The sequence below is a fragment of the Nannobrachium achirus genome (assembly GCF_963921795.1).
Source record: "Nannobrachium achirus genome assembly, chromosome: 4".
In the NCBI taxonomy this organism is placed as follows: domain Eukaryota; kingdom Metazoa; phylum Chordata; class Actinopteri; order Myctophiformes; family Myctophidae; genus Nannobrachium; species Nannobrachium achirus.
The window spans coordinates 36,128,132-36,151,843 of NC_137813.1; the positions used below are offsets into that span (position 1 = coordinate 36,128,132).

Below are 23,712 nucleotides of genomic sequence, written 5' to 3' on the forward strand. Positions count from 1 at the left end.
AGTCAACCACAGTCAGTCCCATAGTCAACCATAGTCGGTTAACTAACCTAATGCTGCGGAGGTTCAAACACTTCTAGCCTTGACACAAGACTATGACCGTGACTGTCTTGATCCAAGGCTAATGCACTTCCAAAGTGTGTACAACGTCACTGGAGCACAGTTTTGCCTAAATCTTGCGTGTGCATGGGTTCTCGGGTCACCGGCAGCGTCATAACAGCTTGTTTCAACAGTGACTGGTCACTGGTTTGTGGAGTCCTGTTTTGGAACCTGGAGTTTGGCAAATTAACAAGCCTTGATCACCATTAAAAGTATAGGATGCTGTACATGACACTGACCATGACACTAACCGTGATACTGACATGATACTGACACGATACTGATCATCATGATACCGACCATGATATTGACATGATGCTGCCATGATATTGACATGATACTGACCATACATTATGTCAGTATCATGGTCAGTATTATGATAATACTGAACATGATACTGACATACACTGACCATGAAGGTGCCTCCACACCAAAAATACTACAGGAGACTCTTTCTAACTGTTCACAGACTGCAAAGAACTGCAAATTAAGAACTGCAAAAAACTAAGCACATTTTTTTCCAGACGGCTGCACGCCGACTGTAGTTACTGTACGCAGTTGTGCGCATGCGCACTGTGTTGCCAGGTCTGCTCGTTATAAGCGACTTTGATCCTGTTTTCTTATAATGTTGCTAGTTGTGGGTTACTTTTGTTTGGGCTTGTTTCTGAAATGTAGTTGCTTATTTGGCCTTGCTTTCAACATTCTTTTAGAAAATAGCTAATGTAATAGAGCTCAATAGGTGAAACTGGTCGTTTTCTTTTGGGCTTGTTTTCATAGACCTGAGCGATTGTTTCACTCACAGAATCTGGCAACTGGACGGGGAAGCAGAGATTTTTCCTCCATGCGGTGTTTTTTCCTCTTCTCACCAAAATAACACACAGCACTATTACTAGCGTTGCTTTGGAGTTGATTAGTATAGGAAATTGAGAGTTGAGATTGTGAATATGCTATTTAGTAAAACTGTGCGACGGGAAAATGTCTCTAGCTTATTTTGGCTTGGTTTTCTTACCGACGGCCAGGGGCGACTCTACAAAACTGAGCAAGTCCAGTCTTCCAGTTTTCCGTCGATACTGGTCGATAGCATTCCCGACCCGCTGCCGAAAACCTGCCGATGATCTCCCTGTCGGCAACCGACGCTTTCCGCATTCTTCCGCCGCCGATTCGTGGCCGAATCGGTTTGGTTAAAAGTGCACTTGATACTGACATACCGGTACACTGACCATGATACTGACATGATACTGACATGATACTGACCATGATACTGACATGGTACTGACCATGATACTTACATTATACTGACCATGATACTGACCATAATACTGACCATGATACTGACATGATACCATGATACTGACATGATACTGACAATGATATAGCCTGGTTAATAAACCCACACCACCACAACACAACACCACCCCCTGGCGGTAGTGGTGGTGTAGTGTGGTCTGGCCCCTCACGATTGAGATTCTATTTCCACCAGCCACCAGAAAGGGTTAGCCAATCAGGGCTGTAGGCTTGGGGCACGTGGTGGGTGGTGGCCTGGTTCAAAACCATTCAGCCAATCAGGCGAGTCTGTGTGTCTACAAACTCCACTCTCATTACATACATCAAACGGGTCGTAGTCTTTGATGCTTTCATTGACTAACGAGCTATTGACACTTGTATGGCTCAATCAATTACCGCAGTTCAAAACCCCTTTGAAGTTCAAAGGGAGCAATTAAGAGCTCCCTTTGAACCCCCCTCTCTTCCCAAAACGAAGTGTGTGATAGAGGCTGGCACCGCCAGGCAAGACATGATACTGACCATGATACTGACATGATATTGACATGATACTGACCATGATACTGACATGATACTGACATGATACTGACCATGATACTGACATGACCATGATACTGACATGATACTTACCGGTACATGATACTGACCATGATACTGACATGAATAATACTGACCATGATACCATGATACTGACCATGATACTGACATGGTCCTGACATGATACTGACATGATACTGACATGATATTTACATGACACTACAATAAAAATAATTGTAATTGGATGTTGCGGGCGGTAAGGGACCTGGATATTGGATAGAGGGTCCAAAAAAAGGTTGTGAAACATTGATTTAAATGGTAAAAATGTGTTAGTGCTTTATGCTTTTCTTTTACCATCAATAATAGTTATGTTCTCTCTCTTTAAAATTATCCCTAAAATTCCCTTGCCCTCTATCTTTACCAAGCCATATCAATCCATGCTCTCACTCTCCTTGCCCATTTCTATGCTTCCAGCCCACTATCTTTCCTGCTTTACCTCGGCCTTGCTGTGTGGGTCACTGCTCATACAGTCATCTTTATAATCTAGTGAAACAGCAGCATCGACCGCCTTTGATTTGCGATCTTTTATCGCAGGCTAGTAAAGTAACCCCCCCTCCCCTTTAGATCTATCCTGAAGTGTTCCCAATGTTATTAATGGAGGCTGGAAATCCAATTGATTTAAATAAGAGTACGGCACACTCATAAGATCAATGAGCAGCTGTTTTAAGGGTGAATTTATGATGCTCAGCCACTGTTCCACTGTGCTCACTGTGCAGATTTTGCGCTGATGACACCATGAGCTCATTTCCAGGACCATAATGTAAATCATATGAAAGGGTGGCAGGGGGGTCAAATCGTTTAGGTTTTCATCACAGTGTGTGAGCATCAGCCACAACTTTATCACTTGCGGGCTGTGTAGTTGTGAAGAGTATTTTTCATGTTTTCCATCAAAGGTGCCAGCTGTCTAACAGGGTCAGACTCTATGTATGTCTATGTATGCTGTATGTACAGTAGCTGTGTCCCTGTGTCCCTATATAGCTCAGCTGACACAGCTACCGTACATCACTCACAGTCCCCACAAAAGTAGACCAATCATCAGTGGTGTAAAGTAACTAAGTACATACATTTACTTAAGTACTGTACTTAGGTACAATTTTGAGGTATTTGTATTTAACTTGAGTATACTGTACATTTACTCCACAACATTTATTTGAAAATTTTAGTTAATAGTTACTTTGTAGATTTTAATTATTATTACAAAACATAAATTAACCACTTCAACCCCATATTCCGGTGATTTGAAAATAGCCGATCTACAAGCTCCCAATGACCCAAGGAGAAATTTGGTGTCAGCCCGGGATCCAAACTTATGAAAATTCGTTATAAATGTAAATTTCCATAACATATACTGTTATAAACTACTAGTGGTGGCGGTCTTCTATACTCCAGGTTGAATACAGTTTCTATGAAACTTCCAAACTCATGTCCTGTTGTCATATAAAGTATTGCTCAGGAACTGGCTATATAGTATGGAAAGTCCCAATTGTATCAATTAAATCCCCCAATAATCATTCTGCTGTATTTTATTGGTGGAAATGTGTAAATAGTAGCGAAGTAGCTAACTCTTTCCTAGTTATTCACCTCTGAAGGTGGAAAATACAAACAGTACAACAGCTTTGCATATATTGTTTGCGAGGCTGTTTACTAGTGTATTGTTCTGAAGTCTGCTGGGTGAAGCTTCCCTGGTCCCTGCCAGTCCATTAATTCAGGGCTAAGGGATTAGGCTGGGTTTGTTTGAGCGTGGCTCTGTGCTCCAGGCAGGAGGCGGCCCAGTCCTGCAGAGAGAACTGTTTAGGTCCTGTGGCGGCATGGCAAGGAGGCCTAACGGTTTGCTCAGCCCAGTCCTGGAGCTCCGTCTCCTGCCCACTGACACATATACAGGAACAGGACCAGGGCCAAATTGGAGCAAAGGACACCGCAAACTACTTCTGGTTCTCCTCTCCCAGTCTCTCTCACTCGACCTATCCCTCCCCCCCCCCCCCCCCCCCCCCCCCCTCTCTCTCTCTCTCTCTCTCTCCCCTCTTTCTCTCTCTCTCCGTCCGTCCGTCCATCCGTCCCTCTCCCTCTCCCTCTCTCTCTCCCTCTCTCTCCCTTCTCCTTGGTTTCTTCTGCTTTCCTTCCGGCTTATGTTGAAGGTACCGTTACTGTTAGGAGTGAATCAGGGGTGACCCAAAAAAGTTTAGTCTTAACTGGGATACAAGAAGTTGTTTGATGTAAACTCACTCACTGCCAAAGACCGGAAATTAATGCTGAATTCGCTTTACTCTATCAGCCAGCCTGATACATCAGAATGTTATCCATAATCCGGCAGAGCACAGGATCAGGAACAAACGCAAACAAGTTCCCCCTGCGGAGCTGATTACATGTTTACATGTGATTGGCGTAGGTGAGTGAGTTGTTCAGTTGTTGTTGCTGTTGTTAGTGAGCGCATAGTGTTTATAGTTGGCCAGTGTTCTGGGAATGCCCGCCTCCATCTGTGCCAGCGCCGGGAGACTCTTCTGAGAACTGGAGGGCTTTCGTTCCGTCTGTCCAGAAGGCAGGTGACGCATTTCACGTAGACACACCGGTGACTCACTATGGCTTCCTGTTCCTGGATCTGTGAAATCTCATCCCTCCCCTGCCCTCCTCCCTCTCTCCCTGGTAGTTTCCACCCCCTCCTCCCCCTCCCCCTGCCCTGTGACCTCACCTCACTCGATGACGCCTGCCACCTCCTCGAGAGCGCACGTCGCCGAGGCAGTCCACAGGCGGGAGAAATTCCACCCACTCTGTCTGACTTCCCTGAAGCCCTAGACTCTGAGCATGCAGGAGTTGCCGCTCGTCTCGCCTTTCTTTGCCCACAGTATTACCTGCAACACCACATGTTTGATACTATGTATAGGAGGCAGCAGGTGGCAAGGAGACCTGTGGCAAAGGGAGAGTAGAGTAACAGTGGTGTAAAGTAACTAAGTACATGTCTAAAGAACTGTACTTGAGTACAATTTGAGGAATTGTTACTTTACTGGAGTTGGTCCCATTTTCAGTACATATACTTATACTCCACTACATCTCAGAGGCAAATATTATACTTTTACTTACTCCACTACAGTTGTTTAAAAACTTGAGTTACTTGTTACTTTTTTTCTTTTTTCCCCACTTAGATGTCGTTACATTTTCAAAACATAACATATAGGACATTAGACAAACATGAAACATATAACTAAAACAACACATTGTGAACTTGCTGCCTACTTTTTAGATGGGACATTCTACATTCTACAGTAGTTTAAGTACATCTTGATACCAGTAGGCCTACTTTTGTACTTTTACTCAAGTACATTTTGAATGCTGGGCATTTACTTGTGAGTATTTCTACATTGCAGTATTGATACTTTTACTTAAGTAAAATATTTGAGTACTTTTTCCACCACTGGAGAGTATAAGCTACAGAGCAAGGAAGCTAACATCATGGACTGTAAAAATCCTTGGTGCTGATTTAACTCAGAGAGGGTACAAAGGTAACCAAATGGACCCTTCTCTGAGTTACAAATGGATAAATTAACGCTGACGATTTTACTGTGTACAAAACAAAAGAGGAGACTATAAATAAAAAGTGGTTTGAATGACAGCAAGCTGAGAAGAGAGGACAGTTAAGGGAGCATTACATGGGAACAGGAATTATGGAGAAAGGCCCGGCAGGATCCAGTCTCTTCTGGCACCTTAACCTACCCAGCCAGCCATCATCACCGCTATACCTCCGTCAACAGATCATCACAGGTCTAAATGGACTAACATAGTGATGCCACAGGGCTGTAACAGTGGCTCTCCATCTCTCATCCAAGTATCGAGTATATTCTTTTGCCATTGTTCTATTGATTACTTTTACAATGAATAGAATAATCGAGAAGTGTTTTTTTTTGTTGATACACTAGTGTATACAGTATATACTGTATCAACGATATTATTAAATTTTTTATTGACTAATACAAGGGTCTTCAACAGGGGGTCCGGGACCCCAAGGGGGTCCTCAGAGTTACTATACAGGGGGTCCTCCAAATCTTTGAATGGTAGAAACCTTTCCCCCCCTTCTTTTTATATTAACCACTTGAACTCTAGTGGCCATATTCTGAGAACTTTAGCCAAAAATAGCCAATCTACAAGCTCACAACGCCTCACGCTGCGAGCTGTTGTGAGCTTATAGATCGGCTATTTTCGGCAAAAACGCTCGGTGTAGTGGGGAAAAAGAGCAGACTAAATACAGAGTAAAAGGTCAATTTTATTAAGTATTTTATTTGGCAGTTGTAGCATGATAAAGATGACACTGTAGACAAAACCAGGTCTTGGTGAGATGTTCTGTATAGATGAAAGCTGCTGATGCTTGCCAGCGTCAGACTAATAAGGTACTAATAAGGTACATTACTAGTAAGATTATAGTTTGTCTCAATCTCTCTGGTAATTCAGTTAGTTAGCAGTCAAATAAGACATCATATATTCCACTGATTTACTTTGTATTAAATTAGGCATGGCAAATCCAGTTTTCTTTTGCACTATTTGCATACTGTAGGTACTGTATAATACGAGAACCTCATGTTTAATGTAGCAACAAAGCTGAACCGAAGTCAGCTGTAGTCGCAGCTGTTACCTAGCAACATATCAAACATTCCACTGACTGCGGCTTAACCTCAATAGAGCCTGCATCTTCATAGAAGTTGCTCTCCCACTTTGCTTCACATTTGCATGCATTCACATGTGCCTTCCTTGACAGTTCTGCCCCTCAAATACCGTACATGGATGACAAAAGATTTCAGGGTTAGTTGTGGTGATATCCTGTGCAACGCTGTCCAACTGAGGCCTATGAGCAGGGACATGCTGGGCCCCTGATTCAGCCCGGGAAAAAGAGTTGGAGAGGCCCTCATTGCGCGCTAACGAGAGAGATCTCTCTCTATAGCGCTGCTGCTACTTCAGATCATGACAAGTGACAAGCCAGTGGGTTATATTTCGTAATTGTCAGGTGGAAACCTTGTATGTCCAAAACCATTTTAAAAATTATTTAAACTAGTAATTATTTTCACTACTTTTGTGCGACGGCCTTGTATGATGAAGCAGGGCTTTGCTTTGCGAAAAAATAAATACATTTGAAACTTGGAGATACAAGGTTTCTGCCCGACAGAGACGATTTACTCGTCCAGCCCCCAAAATGGAACGAAGGCCGACATTTTATTTTACATTTTTTCCTAATGGCCGGCCTGGACCGGCCGGGAATGAACCAGCCGTTCGGGAGTTGTCCCGCTTTTCCCAATGGCCAGCACGTCCCTGCCTATGAGGCTGCAGATGACATCATCTGTACTGTACGTGCAGGGAAATCTAATCCAGGCCTGGATGGTTGGTGGTGGTGCCATAGTTTTGCACTTTTTATGTTTTGTATGTTTCTGAAGTTAACATTATTCTAATAGGCCACCGGGTGGGGTTAAATGCATTTGGGTCCCCTTTCGGAATCAATCGGGGTAAATGTATTGTTATCAAATTATTGTCTTAGGAATGCGACAAAAAACAAAAAATCGTATTGAACTCAAGTCTCCATGGCGTGGAATAATCAATAGAAAAATTCACTCTGGGGGTGAACTACTCCTTTAATAATAATTTTACTCTTGAGAGCATGAAGTGAATCATTTTACGCTCTCAAGAGTTACAGATGTATAAGGGTCCATTTGGTTACCAACTCTCCATCATTTAGCTGGAGACCACCTGGAGAACCCCCTCAAGGACCACTGGTGGACCATACCAGTACTGTATGTCAGGATTCTCAACTACCGTAGCTCTGCTGCTTTATAGTTAAGGGTTAAGTTTAGGGCAAAGTTGCAAGTGTGAGGAATAAAGCGAGAGAAGCCGAGAAGCCGTGCAAAAGCCCCCCCCCCCCCCCCCCCCCCCCCACACACACACACACAGCAGGGTCATTATTAAGATGAATATAGTGATTATAAGTATGAATACGGTGTGATTATGAAGATGAATAAGGTGATTAGAGATGTTGTCCCTGCTGCTATGGGTGCTGTTCATTAAGAATATGTCAGCAATGTACAATAACATGTGTGAATCCCTCGCGAAGGATGCGCACACACACACGCGGGCGTGCGTGCGTGCATGCACACATACACACACACACACACACTCTGGTACACAAGGGTTTCAGGATGCCTCTGCATTGTAGCACAGAAACACAGTGGGCTATTTGTATTCACTTGTGCAGTTACACAACCCCATGTACTGTATGTAATTTATCTCATTGCTCGGGTGGTCCATGCCATAACCCCCATGATAATGCAGCTACATCACAGGCACAAATATGTTACTGTATGCTGCTACAGTATAGGACTTTTATTAGTGAGACTATAGTACCCCATTGACTTGAAAGGGGAAAATCCAAATGGTGAGACGGAATTCACTTGCAAGTGTCGTGTGACCCACGTCACGGCAACCACACCTGTAATTTCCAATTGCATCTTTCTAGTTCATGTACAGTGTAACGCATGGACCACTGTGTTAGAACTTGCTAATGTAAGGCCTGATTTACAGACTTGTGTCTTGTAGATCTGAGTATAAGCTAAGCATAACAGCGGCCTAATAGGCTATGAATGCTGCTGTGTCACTGATGATGCAGCAGCATGTCCGGGGAGTAAAAAGACACCTCATTGGCTCCCTCCTTGTGTTCTAGTATACACCCCGGATAGCCATATACGGTATGGCAACCCTCACACCAGGAACCGTTGTTCTTTTATTCTTCCTCTTTTCCCTTTCAAACCCCCTTGCAAATGGTTCTGAAGTCAACATGGCAACGGATGTAGGTACGGGAGCGGGCGTGGGGTTGGTGGTGGTGGTGTTGGAGGGGGTCAGCATGGGGGTGGTTTCTGACTGCTGACGCACTCTGTGAAGTTTTTCGAGAATTCCGCCCACCGGCACGTCAGAAGTAGGCACAAAAGTTCGGCGCAAAACAGCGCATGCTCTTTGTCTCTCTCTCTCCCTCTGCTCCTCTGACTCCATCTCTTTCTCTCTCCCCGTCTCTCTTATCTCATAGCTCACTCTTTCTCTCTCCCCATCTCTCTTATCTCATAGCTCACTCTTTCTCTCTCCCCGTCTCTCTTATCTCATAGCTCACTCTTTCTCTCTCCTCTGCTCTGTCGCTCTCTGTACCTCTCGAACAGCACCTCCCACTCAATGCAGAGTCCTTTTGACCGCCATGACAACTCCTCCATGTTTGTGTCTCATCAAGCCTTTGTCTGTGTCTGCAACAGTGATTGTGTTTGATTGCCGTTGGAGGGCTTTGTGTGTGTGTGTGTGCGTGCGTGCCTGCGTGCGTGTGTGTGTGCGTGCGTGTGCCTGTGTATGTGCATGCGTGCGATGTGTGTGGGCAGGCCATCACAGATGTCTTCCTGGACTGACTGCTTCTTCATTCGACTGCAGTGCTTATTTCTTTCGTGTTAACGGGGGGCACTCGCACCCACAAGCCTGAATCCATGCACCGGAAATACACACGCGCATTGAAACATGCGTTCAGAAGAATGATGATTTTGATAGGCGAAATTTATATTTCGCCTATCAAAAACCCAAGGCACTATAAAACGGAAAAGGCGTGAGAAAACAGAAATAAACATATTATTGTCCAAAAGCCTGAATAAACAAGTGTCTCTTCAGTGCGTGAATCGCTATGGGGAGAGAGTTCCAGACGGTTGGGGCTGCCACACTGAAAGCTCTATCGCCAAGGGTCCGCCTATTGCTGGGAGGGATGGTGAGGAGCCCTAGCCTGGTTAATAAACCAGACCCAAAACGAAGTGTGTGATAGAGGCTGGCACCGCAGGCTAGAGGAGCCCCAGGTCAGCAGATCTCAGATTCCGCTCCGGGGAGTAGTCCTTGAGGAGATCCGACAGGTACTGTGGGGCGAGGGCATGGAGAGCTTTATAGGTGAGGAGGAGCAGTTTGGAGGTGATGCGGAACTTGCGGGGATGTGCTGCCAGGGCTTGGTACGGGTGAGCACCCTGGCAGCTGAGTTTTGTACATATTGCATTCTGTCCAGGGCTGTGTTGGGGAGACCGAATAAGACCGAGACAGGTGTCATATAGATCAGGCCAATGGTGCCAGAGATCAGCTGTTCACGGGAACTCAGATTAGCTGTTCACAGATGGACGGACACATAGACACATAGACGGACACATGGACGGACGGATAGGAGGCAAAGCAGGCTCGGGCTCTCGGCCACGCCTTCGGCCTGGCGGAGACAATAAAAGTCAAATGTTCTTGTGCTTTAGTCTGCCATGTTATGGTATACACAGGGGCTATGGCTTTCACTATCTTCAAACTACTACAAATAGCTGGGGCAAAAGCGGTGGGAGTCACGAAAGAGAAGTCAAAGACAGAGAGAGAGAGAGAGAGAGAGAGAGAGAGAGAGAGAGAGAGAGAGGAAGAGAGAGATGAGATTAAAACTTGCTGAAAATGCTCTTGCTGCTCACAAAAAAGATGAGTGAGAGAGAGCGAAAGGGGGAATAAAGGTATTTTCCTTCCCATTGCTTGAAGAGAAAACCAGGGGGCAACAGTTGTGTTTTGGTATCAACTGTACTGAAGAAGAAAAGGATCTCTATACATCCCTTCATCTCAGTAGGGATGCTACTGGCCAACCTCCAGTCCTTGGAATAGTTCCCACATTGAACAAGCGCTGTCTTGGTTGGAACTGACCCAAAAAATTGGGCCCTATGAAATTTAACCTGGGAAGCCTTTCAGGGAAAAGCTCTCTTTACAAAGGACAGTACATAATAATAATACGCTGGTCTCTGAAACCCAGTGATAGAATCTATTCATGGCAACTTGATCATGCTAATAGCTACTGTAAAATGGGGTATCCAGAGACCAGATGAACCATAGTGACTCGTTTAGGTCACTAACACTCACCCGCCCCCACTCTCCACACCACAACAAGGCCTCCACTCCATTTCACTCCACTAGTCTTGAGTGGATCTCTGTCTCACTGGGCTCAGTGGTAATGAAGTGCTTTATAGCTCAGAAGGACATGGGGGACATAGGGGGCATGGGTTAGTCCATATCTCATTCCCACTATAGGGGGGCCATCGTGGACAGTGGTGATTGGGGTGATTGAGTAAGTCTGCAGGTGACCCCCAGCAGAAGGACTGCCAAGGGGGCTCAGTGATAGGTCAATCCCAGCAGGGGACGCTGAATAACCACCTCTTTCTTTTAATGATAGCAGCTCTGTAAATGATTAGTGCTTGATTTATGCCGCTCACTGGGCTGAGTGGGCTACAGTTACAGTTGGATGGCAATGCAAGTCCCCCGCCTAGACTGCTTTCAAATCCAGCCCCCAACTGAGTTCCTAAAGTCTGATTTATACAGTACAAGCTCACAACACGGCACAGCACGACACATTGTCAGCTTGTAGATCGCCAATTTATGGTTTGTGACACCTGTGCACAACTAAGTATACGACAGGTTTCAGCCAGCCTCTGTACTGAGGCTGCAGCTGTTACTTAAATACAGATGTTACCTGGAACGCGCCCGAGTCGCGTTAGATTTTAACCACTTTAACCATTATTTTATGCTTTAACTTTAGAAAAATAGCAGATATACAAGCTCACAGCGCGGCACCGAGTGCCGCGCTGCGAGCTTGTAGATCTGCTATTTTTGAAAAATCGTGAAAATGAGTGCAAGTCTTTGAATATCTTTGACCCGATCTTTGACCCGACTTCTAAATCCTTCCTCTAAATCATGCTGTTCTCAAACCTTTTCATGTCAAGGACCCCCAAAATGACAGGTATTTGGCCGCGGACCCCCCATCTCAAAATATGTTGTTCCAGGGACCACCCAGAAGTAAATATTTAGTTACAAATGTTCGCTTTTAAGTAGATATATTCAAAGACTTGCAAAAAAAAATCATGATTTTTCAAAAACAGCAGATCTACAAGCTCGCAGCGCGGCACTCGGTGCTGCGCTGTGAGCTTGTATATCTGCTATTTTTCAATAGTTAAAGCAGTCAATAATCCTAAATACAGATGTTTCTCTGTAGACTCTGAATGATGGGTGTGTTTTGACTCACTGCACACCTGAGCCCAAGGCAACACCTTTCTGTTCAGTTGTGGCTCCCCTGCCAGGGATCAAATAGGTCTCCTCATCCCCCCTGCCCTGCTCTCTCACACTCTCATGGGGAGGTCTCTGAAATGAAAATGCCATTATAAAACATTTACCAGCCTGCTGAGTTTACATGTCTTACAAGAAACGGACAGTTTGGAGTGGTTAAGTGTCACATAAATCTTTCAGAATGCTAATTGAAGTGGTTCCCCCAATAGGCCAATCTCCACAGCTGCTATTACAAATGGCACTGCTGTATGTGGAAGGGATGGCCAGCTGTAAAACCACATCTATACACCCACATGTTTAACATTGTCAAGATACATACACATGGCATAATGTTGCTACTGCTGCTAGTCATATACTGTATCCCCATTGGTGTTGTGTGACATAATCAGAATGTAAACACAAGTCACCTTTCAGTTAAACAGGCTCCAAGTCAAACTAAATCTGAGAATCCAGTCTGACATCATTCTTATGATTGATATAATTCCAGCCATATTGACAAACATTGGCAACCATCCTTTGAAAAGCAACATAATTTTTGTGTTCTATGATGAATAAATAATTGTATTTAATTTGGTCAATTGGGTCATTTAATGCAATTGTTAGCATTTTGGTAGGAAATGCTTCATAATTGTACAGTACAGCCAAGAGCTGTGTTTCTCAAACCTTTCTCAAAGCCTTTCTGTGTGTGTGATAGTGGGTAGTTGAGGGAGGAGAGGACCTCCACAAAACATATTCCCAGAGAACAAATCTCTCTCTCTCTCTCTCTCTCTCTCTCTCTCTTTCTCTCTGTCTCTGTCTCTCTCTCCCCTTAATTGCCACAGAGCTTGTTGATGGAAATCAATGAGTGTTTTTTGATTATGGGCCAGAACTGAGAAGGTGAGAGAAAGGAGTGGACACACACACACACACACACACACACACACACACACACACACACACACACACACACACACACACACACACACACACACACACACACACACACACACACACACGGAGAGAGAGAGAGAGAGAGAGAGAGAGAGAGAGAGAGAGAGAGAGAGAGAGAGAGAGAGAGAGACAGACACAGACAGACAGACAGAGACACACAGAGACAGAGACAGAGAGAGAGAGAGAGAGAGAGAGAGAGAGAGAGAGAGAGAGAGAGAGAGAGAGAGAGAGAGAGAGAGAGAGAATGAGTCAGTCAGCCAGCCAGCACATTGGAGTCTGTCCACTAAGGATTAGTGGGTATTTCATGCTGAGGTTCCCACACTCACCCACCTCCGCTACTGATAAAACTCCTGTCCCACCATCCAGTTTCCTGGATCTCAGCTCAATGACATCGGGGACAATCAAAACAAACATCTACAGTAAGTCGTCCTCAGACTGACTGTTGCCAGCCCACAGGTAGCCCCCAACAACAACACAACACACTGCATGCAGGAGGGGGGGAGCGCAGCGGTGGGTCTGTTTGATAGCTCTTTTTTTCCTCCTCTTCAGACAACACTGTCTGTAATGCAGTGGTGTAAAGTAACTAAGTACATGTACTTAAGTAGTGTACTTAAGTACAGTTTTGAGATATTTGTACTTTACTTGAGTATTTCCAGTTTTCTGTGCGTTTACTTCTACTCCACTACATCTCGGATCCAAATATTGTACTTTACTCCACTACATTTATTTGAGAACTTTAGTTACAAGTTACTTTGCAGATATAATATATTATAAAACATACATTAATGCATTTTAGCCATATTCTATACCTTGGCTATTTGAAAATAGCCGATCTACAAGGTCACAACGCGTCACATCGCAACGCGTTGTGAGCTTGTAGATCTGCTATCTTCAAACATTTTGTACTTTTACTTTTGGTACTTTAAGTACCTTTTGATGCCAATACTAGTATATTTCTACATTGCAATATTGATACTTTTACTCAAGTAAAAGATTTCACCTCTGCTGTAATGTGCGAGTGGTCATCCCCGGGGGTTGCCGTCTCTGTGTTGCTGGTCCGTTCACACGGTAATGACCGTCTCTGTGTTGCTGGTCCGTTCACACGGTAATGACCGTCTCTGTGTTGCTGGTCCGTTCACACGGTAATGACCGTCTCTGTGTCGCTGGTCCGTTCACACGGTAATGACCGTCTCTGTGTCGCTGGTCCGTTCACACGGTAATGACCGTCTCTGTGTCGCTGGTCCGTTCACACGGTAATGACCGCACCCGCTGCTCTCTTCCTGCCTCCCTGCCAAGGCCCTTCCTGGCAACACCTGGCACCATGGTTACAAAACACCTGTTCACCTAATTAGGGGGACACTGAAGGGAGAGGAGATGAAGAGCGGTGATCCGATCCAATCACACGCGCAGGCATCTGCTTTTCAGGCACGTGCACACATAGACATCAAAGGGGGCTTGAGCCCCTGCCCTTTAACTGTCTGTAAAAAAGTTCCCTATCCCTGACCATGAATGCAGTTTTCACTATGGTGAAAGAAATGCAAACGCCCCCTTTCCATGTCATACCTGAAGGCAGCAGTCAAGAGAATTGCCTCGTCCATACTCTCCTGAACTTGAGTGCAGCATCTTATGCTGAAAGAATTGCCCTTTCTGTGTAGAAATCCATGCTGTTACGCCACATCTCCAGTATTGATTATGCTTAGTTCAGTGTGGTATCATGCACCGAAAATAGCCGATCTCCAAGCTCACAACGCGTCGCGCTGCGACGCGTTGTGAGCTCGGAGGTCGGCTATTTTCGCTATTTCCACCAAAAAGTCCTTTTAGAAATTTCAGTCCCTGCCTCTCTAACATTCTCCTTATGTTTGCCTCTGCCTTATATTTTCAGTGGGGGGGGGGGGGGGGGGGGGGGGGGGGGGTTCCTTGTCATGCCATCACCATGCAGGTGATCTTACCTTGATGCCAAAACCCTTTGAGGGGGTTGTAAGGGGGGGAAAGGACAGAAGAGGAAGAAGAGGAATTGGGAGGGAGGGAGGGAGGGAGGGAGGCTAGGGAAGGCGGCAGGTGGACTGCCTCCTGGATGGACGAGGGTAGCTAGGTAGTTGGGCAGCATGGTGTCAGCCAAATGAATGAACATTAAGAGACGAGGTTCCCACTGCACAGCACGTTGGAGCAGCTCCAGCTCTTGCCAGCTGCGACACTCTTGTTTACAAGTCACCACCTGCTGCTGGAGAAGTCTGCTGCTTTTAGGTCTCCTTCCTGGAAAGTATTATCAGGCCAGGGCTTGGTCAGGCAGAGATCATCAGTACCAGAGCTGAATCGCTGATACAGTTCTTTTCTTTTTTTACAGTGGTTTTACAGTGTAAAACGTATAGTCCAGTGGGAAACTTGGGTTCCGTTCAGCTTGGAAACACAAACGATAAAAGTTTGAGGGGGGAAAACATTACATCTTTACAATAAAAGCATCTATAGATCACATTGCATCGGTTCCAGTGCAATCTGATTGTGGACGGGAGCGGCTTCCGTCAATATGATGTGCTGTTGTGTAATAAATACACACACAAATCACTTTGTCGATGGGGATGGGGAGTGTGTGTGTGAACTGAAGTGCACAGGCTCACTGATGTCTACCTTGTTCTCTCTTTAGTGACATGCTCTCTTATCTTGTTGTGCATTCTGCTTCTGTTTCTCTGACAGGGAACTTCAAAGGGATGTGTAAACAGATAGACCACTTTCCTGAAGACACGGATTACGAAGCAGACCCCTCCGAGTACTTCTTACGTGAGTATCAATCTCGCTAGGATGCACACAGAGAAATCAAGAGTGTAAGCGGAACAAAATGGTCTATCAAAGATAGACATTGGTCTATCAAAGCAATCAAAGATAAGAGATATATCAACTTGTATAAAAGCTATTTTAGTAGACAATGACATTAAGTAAAAATCTAATTACTCCACCCTCCATCTCATGTTCACTTGACATTTCTTCTGATATTTCCACTATGGCCCACTTTTCTCCATCTCAGACGCTAGCACAGTGCCAGTAAATGCTCTAAGCTCATACCCTGCTTTTAACGAGAGCCTGCATGCCCGGGCCGAGCGCTGCCAAGCAGCTCGTCTGTTTTTACTGCCTGGCTGTGTGTAATGTAACGTGCAGTGTTACAGTCAGCTGTGTACCCTGTAAACACAGCTCATTGATTTCTGCTCTCTTTTCCTCTGCGCAAGCAAGACAGAGATGGGCTGTCAAACTAGCTTGCCTGCTAATCCTCAAAATGACTACAGAGTCTTGATGTGGTGTGATATCACACAGTGATCATGATATGCATTGTATCTGTACTCTGGATTATCAGGAACAACATGATGGTTTGGATTTCATTTTTAGTTTTTTGTTATACTGTAATACTACATCAGTGATGAACTGAGGAAAAGTCCTAGATGGTAAACAACTGTAATGAGGCAATTTATGATGAAGGATTGAATAATCCATGCTTTCTACAAGCAGATATTTTATTCAAGTATTTCTTAAATCAGTCATTTATTACAGTAGCATTTAGTACTGTAAATTCGGGCTGTATGTGACAAATCAATAGTGTTCCTTGATTTTTTTGTGACCCGTTAAAACTCAGTTTCTCTAGTATGTCGGATTAAGAATGCGGCCATTTACACAAACTGGACATTCACGGGACATGAACACATCAATGCCCCATGTCCCTTCTGATTCACGGTGTAGAGACCATGGATCAAGGACCCTGCCCTCTCCCCGGCCGGCCTACAGTGGCTTTAAAGCAGAAGTCAGAATGTGTCCATCTCATCTCGTCTCCATCAGGAAGGACAGTAAGAACCGAGGCTGTGCGTGCCAGTGCCAAGGATTAAGCCCTGCCAATTAGGCTCCGTTTGACTTGCTGCTCTGAGCGGTTGCACGTGTCTGTATGTGCCAGAGAGAGAGTGGTTATGATAACAGCTCTGTTAATGATTCTAACAATGCCGGAGCCTTTAACGAAGGTGGATTGGCCTTAACAAAGGCGGCTCAGCCGTAACGAGGCATCTTCCCCTCTATCGCTGGAGATGACAGGGACACAGCCAGGGAGAAGGCTGCACTGTGGCCTTCTGACCATGCACGGACCATGTATCCAACGCCAGCAAGCGAGAGTGCAAGTCTGTGTGTTAACCTCTTCTCCGGCTGTGATTGGAGGAGAAGGCCGCAGTGCTCCCTGTGGCTTGCCAATTAGGACACTCACATCCATAAATATTTCAGCCTCCTTCCTATATAGGTCAGGCCTCTCTCTATCATGCTCTTGCTGTGTGTCTCTCTCTCTCTCTCTCTCTCTCTCTCTGTCTCTCTCTCTCTCTCTCTCTCTGTATCTCTGTCTCTCTCTCTCTCTCTCTCTGTCTCTCTGTCTCTCTCCCACTCTGGCTTTCTTCCCCATCACGCCCATCTTTTTACGACATGGCTGATGGCAGAGCCGCCTAGAACAGGGTCTGTACTGTATGCCTGTATGTCCCCACAAAAGTAGACCAATCATCACTCACACTGATGCATGTGCAACGTCCAGTGGTGTCACCAAATTCTGGGCGCTGGGTAGTGGGTACAAGGATTCACTCACATTTTGTGCTTAAACCATTGAAAAATAGCAGATACACTAGCTCACAAGTGCCACGCTCGCGTTGCGAGCTTGTAGGTCTGCTATTTTTGAAAAATCTTGAAAATGTGTGCGGAGTCTGAATAGTTTTTTGAAGTGTCAGTGGTGCTCAAATATTTACATGTGAAGGACCCCCAACATATGTATTTGGCCACAGACCCCCATCTCAAATTATTTAGTTCCAGGGACCCCCCAGAAAAATTTGAGTTACAAATGTTCGCTTAAAAAGTACATATATTCAAAGATTTGCACACATTTCTCGCTCGGAGCTTGTAGATCTGCTATTAGCTAAAATATAAAATAATTAAGGCCCCTCCACCTTGGGCCCTATTAACTCAGTCCCACTCAATTCTACGATGCATCGCATTTTTCTGTATTACTTACTGCACAACATGGCAACATTTTGATCAGTCAAGCAGACAGATATAGACAGATGATAATATTGATATTACTATATACAGTATTATAATTGTTATAATTATATATAATGATATTTAGACTTATTATGTCACGTTGCTGCATTGAATTGAATTGAATTTTAATTCAAAGCAATGCATCGCTGAATCGATTATTTTTGACACCACTAGAGAGTACAGATTACCATGTGCTTCTGTGTTTACACATGTCTGCATGGATGGGTCCATTTTTACAGTGTTGTGGTTAAATTAGGATTTTGCAGTGTGTGTGTTTATACATGTGTTTGGGTACTGTAGTGAGGTCACGTAGGACACATTACAACATTACAGGCAGGTGTCGGAGTGCAGTGCGTGTCACAGCTGTCAAGCATCTGTCCTCTGTGCCATACCAGCGCTGTAGCACGTTTCATATTGGTGTCAGTCAGACAGACAGTAACAAAATACATTTACTGTTTCTCTGAAGTGAAAAAGTACATTATATGAATGAATGACTTAAAGGGGAGTACCATTCATTTTCAACATTGAACTGTGTCATTAATATACCTTAGCGTTAAGTGTGTTGTCTGGAACTGGAGGATTGATTGTGGGGTCATGTGATCAGTGATCAGTGCCAAATAGTCATAGTGTTATAATATAGCAAGCAGTACACCTTCATGGTGTTCCTTTATTCAATAGAAGAAAAGTAATTTTGGGGGTGAACTACTCCTGTTAACGACTGCTAGAGGGTAGAGTTTGGCTACGTCGCACCGCTGAACCGACCGATATGACTTTGTCATAGTACCCGTCGTACTTGTCTGTCTGTGTCAATTTTGTGCCCATATATGGAGATCTCTGTATCTGTCTGTCCTTGTCCCTTTTATGCACATATATGGAGATCCCTGATGTCATGGGCATAGCGGTCGGATCTGTGGCTCTGGACAACAGCATCTCCCTAGTTATGTGCATATATAGACCTATGGACATATCGGGTTCATTTATGGTCTGAGTTATAGTGACATGCCTATATATGGTCGTATCTGGTTTGTTTATAGTTATTCCTGAGTCAGAGTGACAGCTCTGACTCAGGCTGTGGTTCGCCAGTCGTCCGGCACTCCCAGTACTCAATTTTAATATCCACCTGTTTCCGCGGGAATTTACTGTAGAATTATGTGTGGGACACATCCAGGTATTCTGGTACGTCAATGGCGGTCGGGATTGCGATTACGTCACACTCGGCTCGGCTCGGCTCGGCTCGGCTCGGCTCGGCTCGGCTGGGACGCAGCTGCGAGCTGGAACTGCTGCCCACCTTCTGCGCAATGCACGATGGGTCGCTGGAAAGTTGTGGATAAATTTAAATCATTTGAAAATGTCAAAAATGTTATGCAGTAATGCATTGATATTAAAGTATCCTGGTGTCAGTATCCTGGTGGCTGTGAAGTACAGTCATTGGATTGTGCATTCAGTCTCATGCCATAGTTCTTGTCTTCGATGATAACAAGTTCACTCTGGCCTGCGCACTCACACACAGTGTTAAACATTTTTGCCAATTATCCACTGCAAGGTGGAACCAGAACTTTCAGGAACCTGAACCAATTTGTTTGGGTATGGTTTTGTTTCCATTGCGAACGGCCTGGTTTCAGACAAGGTTCCTGGAATTTATTTTAGGTCCTGCTCCTGAGGTACTAAAGTTTAGTTCTAGGAACCTACGGGCGGGGCCAGCAGTGCTGCTGCTCTTTTTTGGGACCTTCCCGGTTAGTTCTGGTTATATGGAAACATAAGCAGAACTTGGTCCCGGAACTTCACAGGTTCTTGAAATTTCTTGGTTCTGGAAAGTTCTGGTTCTAGTTCTGGGTCGGCCCTACAGTGGAAATGGGGCTAACTGCCTGCAACATCTCAAAACACCATGAAAAACACTAAAATAGGCAATTTGGCAATTCATCTATTGCCTAATCATTGCATCAGGTTTAATAAAAAGTATTTTAATAATACATATTTGTCATTTATATTGTGATACTGTAAATATTTTGACCAAGGCCAAATTTATTTGTGTCAAAAACACTTTATGACGTACTGTATATTCAATCATTCTCTGTCTATTCCCATAGTGAAGGGTTTCTCGGCACCTCCAGGGGACCAGGGGCTGTCTGCAGCAGTGTGAGGAGGAGGAAAGAGATGGTTATAGTTCTGCAACAGAAATGATGTCACCTCGGGTTAATACCGGCTGGAAATGACATCACTATGGGAGGTAGCCAATTATCTCCCATAGGTTGAACCTGCAATGTCGCCGTTGGCAGGCGGAAACCTTGTTTTGTCCAAAACTGTCATGTTTTAGGAGATTTAAGAAAACGCAATGTAGTTCACATAGTCAAAAGCTCTTGTTAATACTTTTACTTTTCATTTGCTAGATATTCATAAAACACACAGACAGACTTAGCCACTTTCATGTTTAAAACTTTGGCAGAATTAAGGGGATTTTTTGCCGCTACGTGCCGGTGAGTTGAAATAATGCAGATTCAAACACGATTGCATATTCATCAAAATGAATAGTGCAGCAATTTTAAATACTGTTTCACTTTACAATGAGGTTAATTAAAAATAAGAAATGACAAAAGTCATTATACATCAAATTGGTCATTTTCTTCAGAAAGTGGCGCGAATTATTACCACAGGAGAAAGTGTTTCGAATGACCAAATATGGCTATGGCAGGCCCCGTGGACAGCCAATGACGAGAAAGTAACGCAAATTGGTTGGTGATGACTAGATGACTATAGGGCTGCGTCTCAGGTCCTTAAAATGAAATCCTCATTTCCTATTCACCATATTCCTGGCCATTCTATGGAGGCTGCCATTTTCCTTTTACAGAGGGCGCTGGAGCATTTTTCTTTGTGTGCTGCTTCATAAACATCTTTTCACTTCCTCCCAAGTAAGGAAGTGACATGGAATTGTCTGTTGCCAGATTTTGCCAAAGAAATAATAAGCCAACAGAAGCAACTACAGTAGGCTATACCACTTTACATTTACATTTGAAAATAGCAGATCAGCAAGCTCACAATGTGTCACATTGCGACACATTGTGAGCTTGTATATTTGCTATTTAAAAAATATTGAGGGAAAACATTTTTTTTGAATATTTCTGAAAAATTTTAACAAATATGTGTGGAGGTCCCTGGCACCACATATGTTCAGATGGGGGTCTGCGACTATGGACAAATATGTGATCTGGGGTCCTTGATATGAAAAGATTTGGGCACCACTGGTTTAAAAAATATTAGAAAGTAACTATTTCTTTAGAGACACGAATTGCTTATTATAAGCAGACATGGCAACCCAGATACATTCAGAGCCCAGAGCCTAGAACGCCAACTACTGACACTTTAATGCAAGGACAACAGGAAACCAAATGATGTTTTTCAGGCCAGCTTTTTCAGCCTCCGCCTCTTTCAGGATATGAACAGGAAGCCGGGGGCGGGGCCAGGAATAACGTGAATACTTGCATCCTTTTCTTGTATGTTAGTCCCTCCCACTGAGGGAACATAGAAGAGGAGAGAGGATAGGATGAACATTTGTTTAGAGAAGTGGGACGTCAATTCCTCTGAATTGTCATGTCGTGCGACGTCTCATTTCTGATGACAACATCACAGATGTTGTAGGGGTGTTCTATTGTCAGCTGGAGGGGCAGAGTAATCACTCGTCATGCTGCTCAGCTTGAAAACACTACCTGGTAGGAAGCCTCAAAGTTTACTATATGTCCTACCTCCTCATTGCCCAGTCCAGGTGTGGGATTGACAACCCACGGTATTATTGCTCTAGCTAGCCTATTCACAACTTTCCAACATGCCATCGTGCATTGCGCAGAAGGCATGCGGCATTTCCGGCGCCGCAGCCGAGAGTGATCTACAAGCTCACAACGGTTGCATCTGCGACGCGACGTGAGCTTGTATGTCTGCTGTTAACCGGAAGTGTCTCGCAGATAATGCTCCAGTAAGTTCTCGTGGAAACAGGTGGATACAACTATACAAAAAGTTTCATTTTGTAGCCACTCCAATACGACTTTGTGTGTATGTCCATGTGTATATTTACAGTACAGTTCTTTGGGGGCGGGTTTCCACTCGAAACATCCCCATTCCGAAACCATGTTAGCATTCACCAGTGTCAGCGGGTTAGCATTTCACCGTTGGTTTTACTGAGGTTAGGGTTAGGGTTAAGGTTAGGTTTAGGTGGTCGGAATACTATCAATGTTTCGGAGTGCCGATGTGTAACCCAGTTCTCCATTGTATCAAATACTCATGTCCCTATCCGCATGTCCCTTTTCTGATTGGACATTATAATGATGAGCACATATACATCATCATCATAATGCTACTCAAACCTGCACTGTTTCTTCAGGAATAATATTTTCTAGTATGAAGTTCATACGGTGTGATTTTCTTTTAAATGTTTTATATCAGTGTGAACTAATTTTCTAATACAGAGGCAAATTCCATACCCCAAAATATATATTTTTTAACCACTTTCACTTTTGGAGCACTGAGTGGTAGCTCTAGTTGTAATTGACAGAATACTACACACAGATATTCAGAAACGGCAGAAATAGCAGATCTAATAATCTCACAACACATCACAATAACATGTGTTATCAGTTATCGGCTATTTTCGCTATAAATACAGAGTTTGACCTGACCATTTGCGTGCCATGCTGGGCACAAATAGTTTTAAAACCACTGGTGTAAAGGTTTTATTTGGTCTTACACTCTCTACAAAGTCCAAGTCATTCTGCACACTGTCCATGTTCAGTAGTGCCAGTAGCAGCTTTTCTGACACATACTTTTCTCAACATTGAGGGAACATTCCAGTGATGTCATTATACTGTATAACAGAGGAAAGAAATGTGAACATCAATGCCTTTGCTCCAGTTTGGTGAATGCTGAGCAAATACAGAAAACCTTCTCACCCAAAGAGCTCTGCTGTGAACTGAATGTTGTTTAAACATAATAGTCACTGTCGGGTGGAAACATTTGTATGTCCAAAACCTTTACTTTTAAAGAAATGGGTAAAAAATTACATGTGTTTGATCTAACAGAAGTTATTATTTAGTTACAACCTCTTATAGGCTGTCTTAACCACTTAACATGATGACACTGTCAGTAGTAATGAAGTATAAAATGCACATAAAAAAGACAGGAAAAGATTAACTATTGATATACGGTACAAGCTTACGTAAACAAACTGAATTTATATTTCTAGATGTTACCTACAGTATACTGTATACACACATATCCAAGCATGCATCCACATAAACACACTCACACCCACATTCATAAACACACACAGTACACACAAACACATGCACGATATACACACATCAGTGGCAGGCTACTTTTCTATGGTGTCTGTTCCGTGCACTCCTCAGCTCCTCCAAAATCAAGGCAGCATAACTGCAAATTTAAGTGAGCTTGTAGATTGTTTAATTCCCAGAATTTAAAAAAATATGTTTGAAAATGTATGAACATTTCAACCTCGAAAAGATTCGGTCTATTATGCAAAATAACTGCGATTATTATCTCAAATAATTGCGATTAGGCAATTATGTAATAATTGTGACAGGCCTACACACAGGGTTATATAAGCCAGCTGAGGCCCACTAAAGCGCCAGTGGGTTTTTAGATCAT

At 44.0% G+C, this 23,712-nt stretch overlaps 1 protein-coding gene across 1 annotated transcript in view; it reads left to right on the forward strand.

Moving 5' to 3' along the window:
• cacng2a (calcium channel, voltage-dependent, gamma subunit 2a) overlaps positions 1 to 23,712 on the forward strand; it is a gene marked incomplete at both ends in the record, with an annotated part of 85,222 nt that overhangs the window by 35,609 nt on the left and 25,901 nt on the right. The window contains one exon of the mRNA XM_080723255.1: positions 15,706 to 15,789. Coding sequence (XP_080579381.1) covers positions 15,706 to 15,789 — 84 coding nt within the window. The remainder of the gene's footprint in view (positions 1 to 15,705; positions 15,790 to 23,712) is intronic.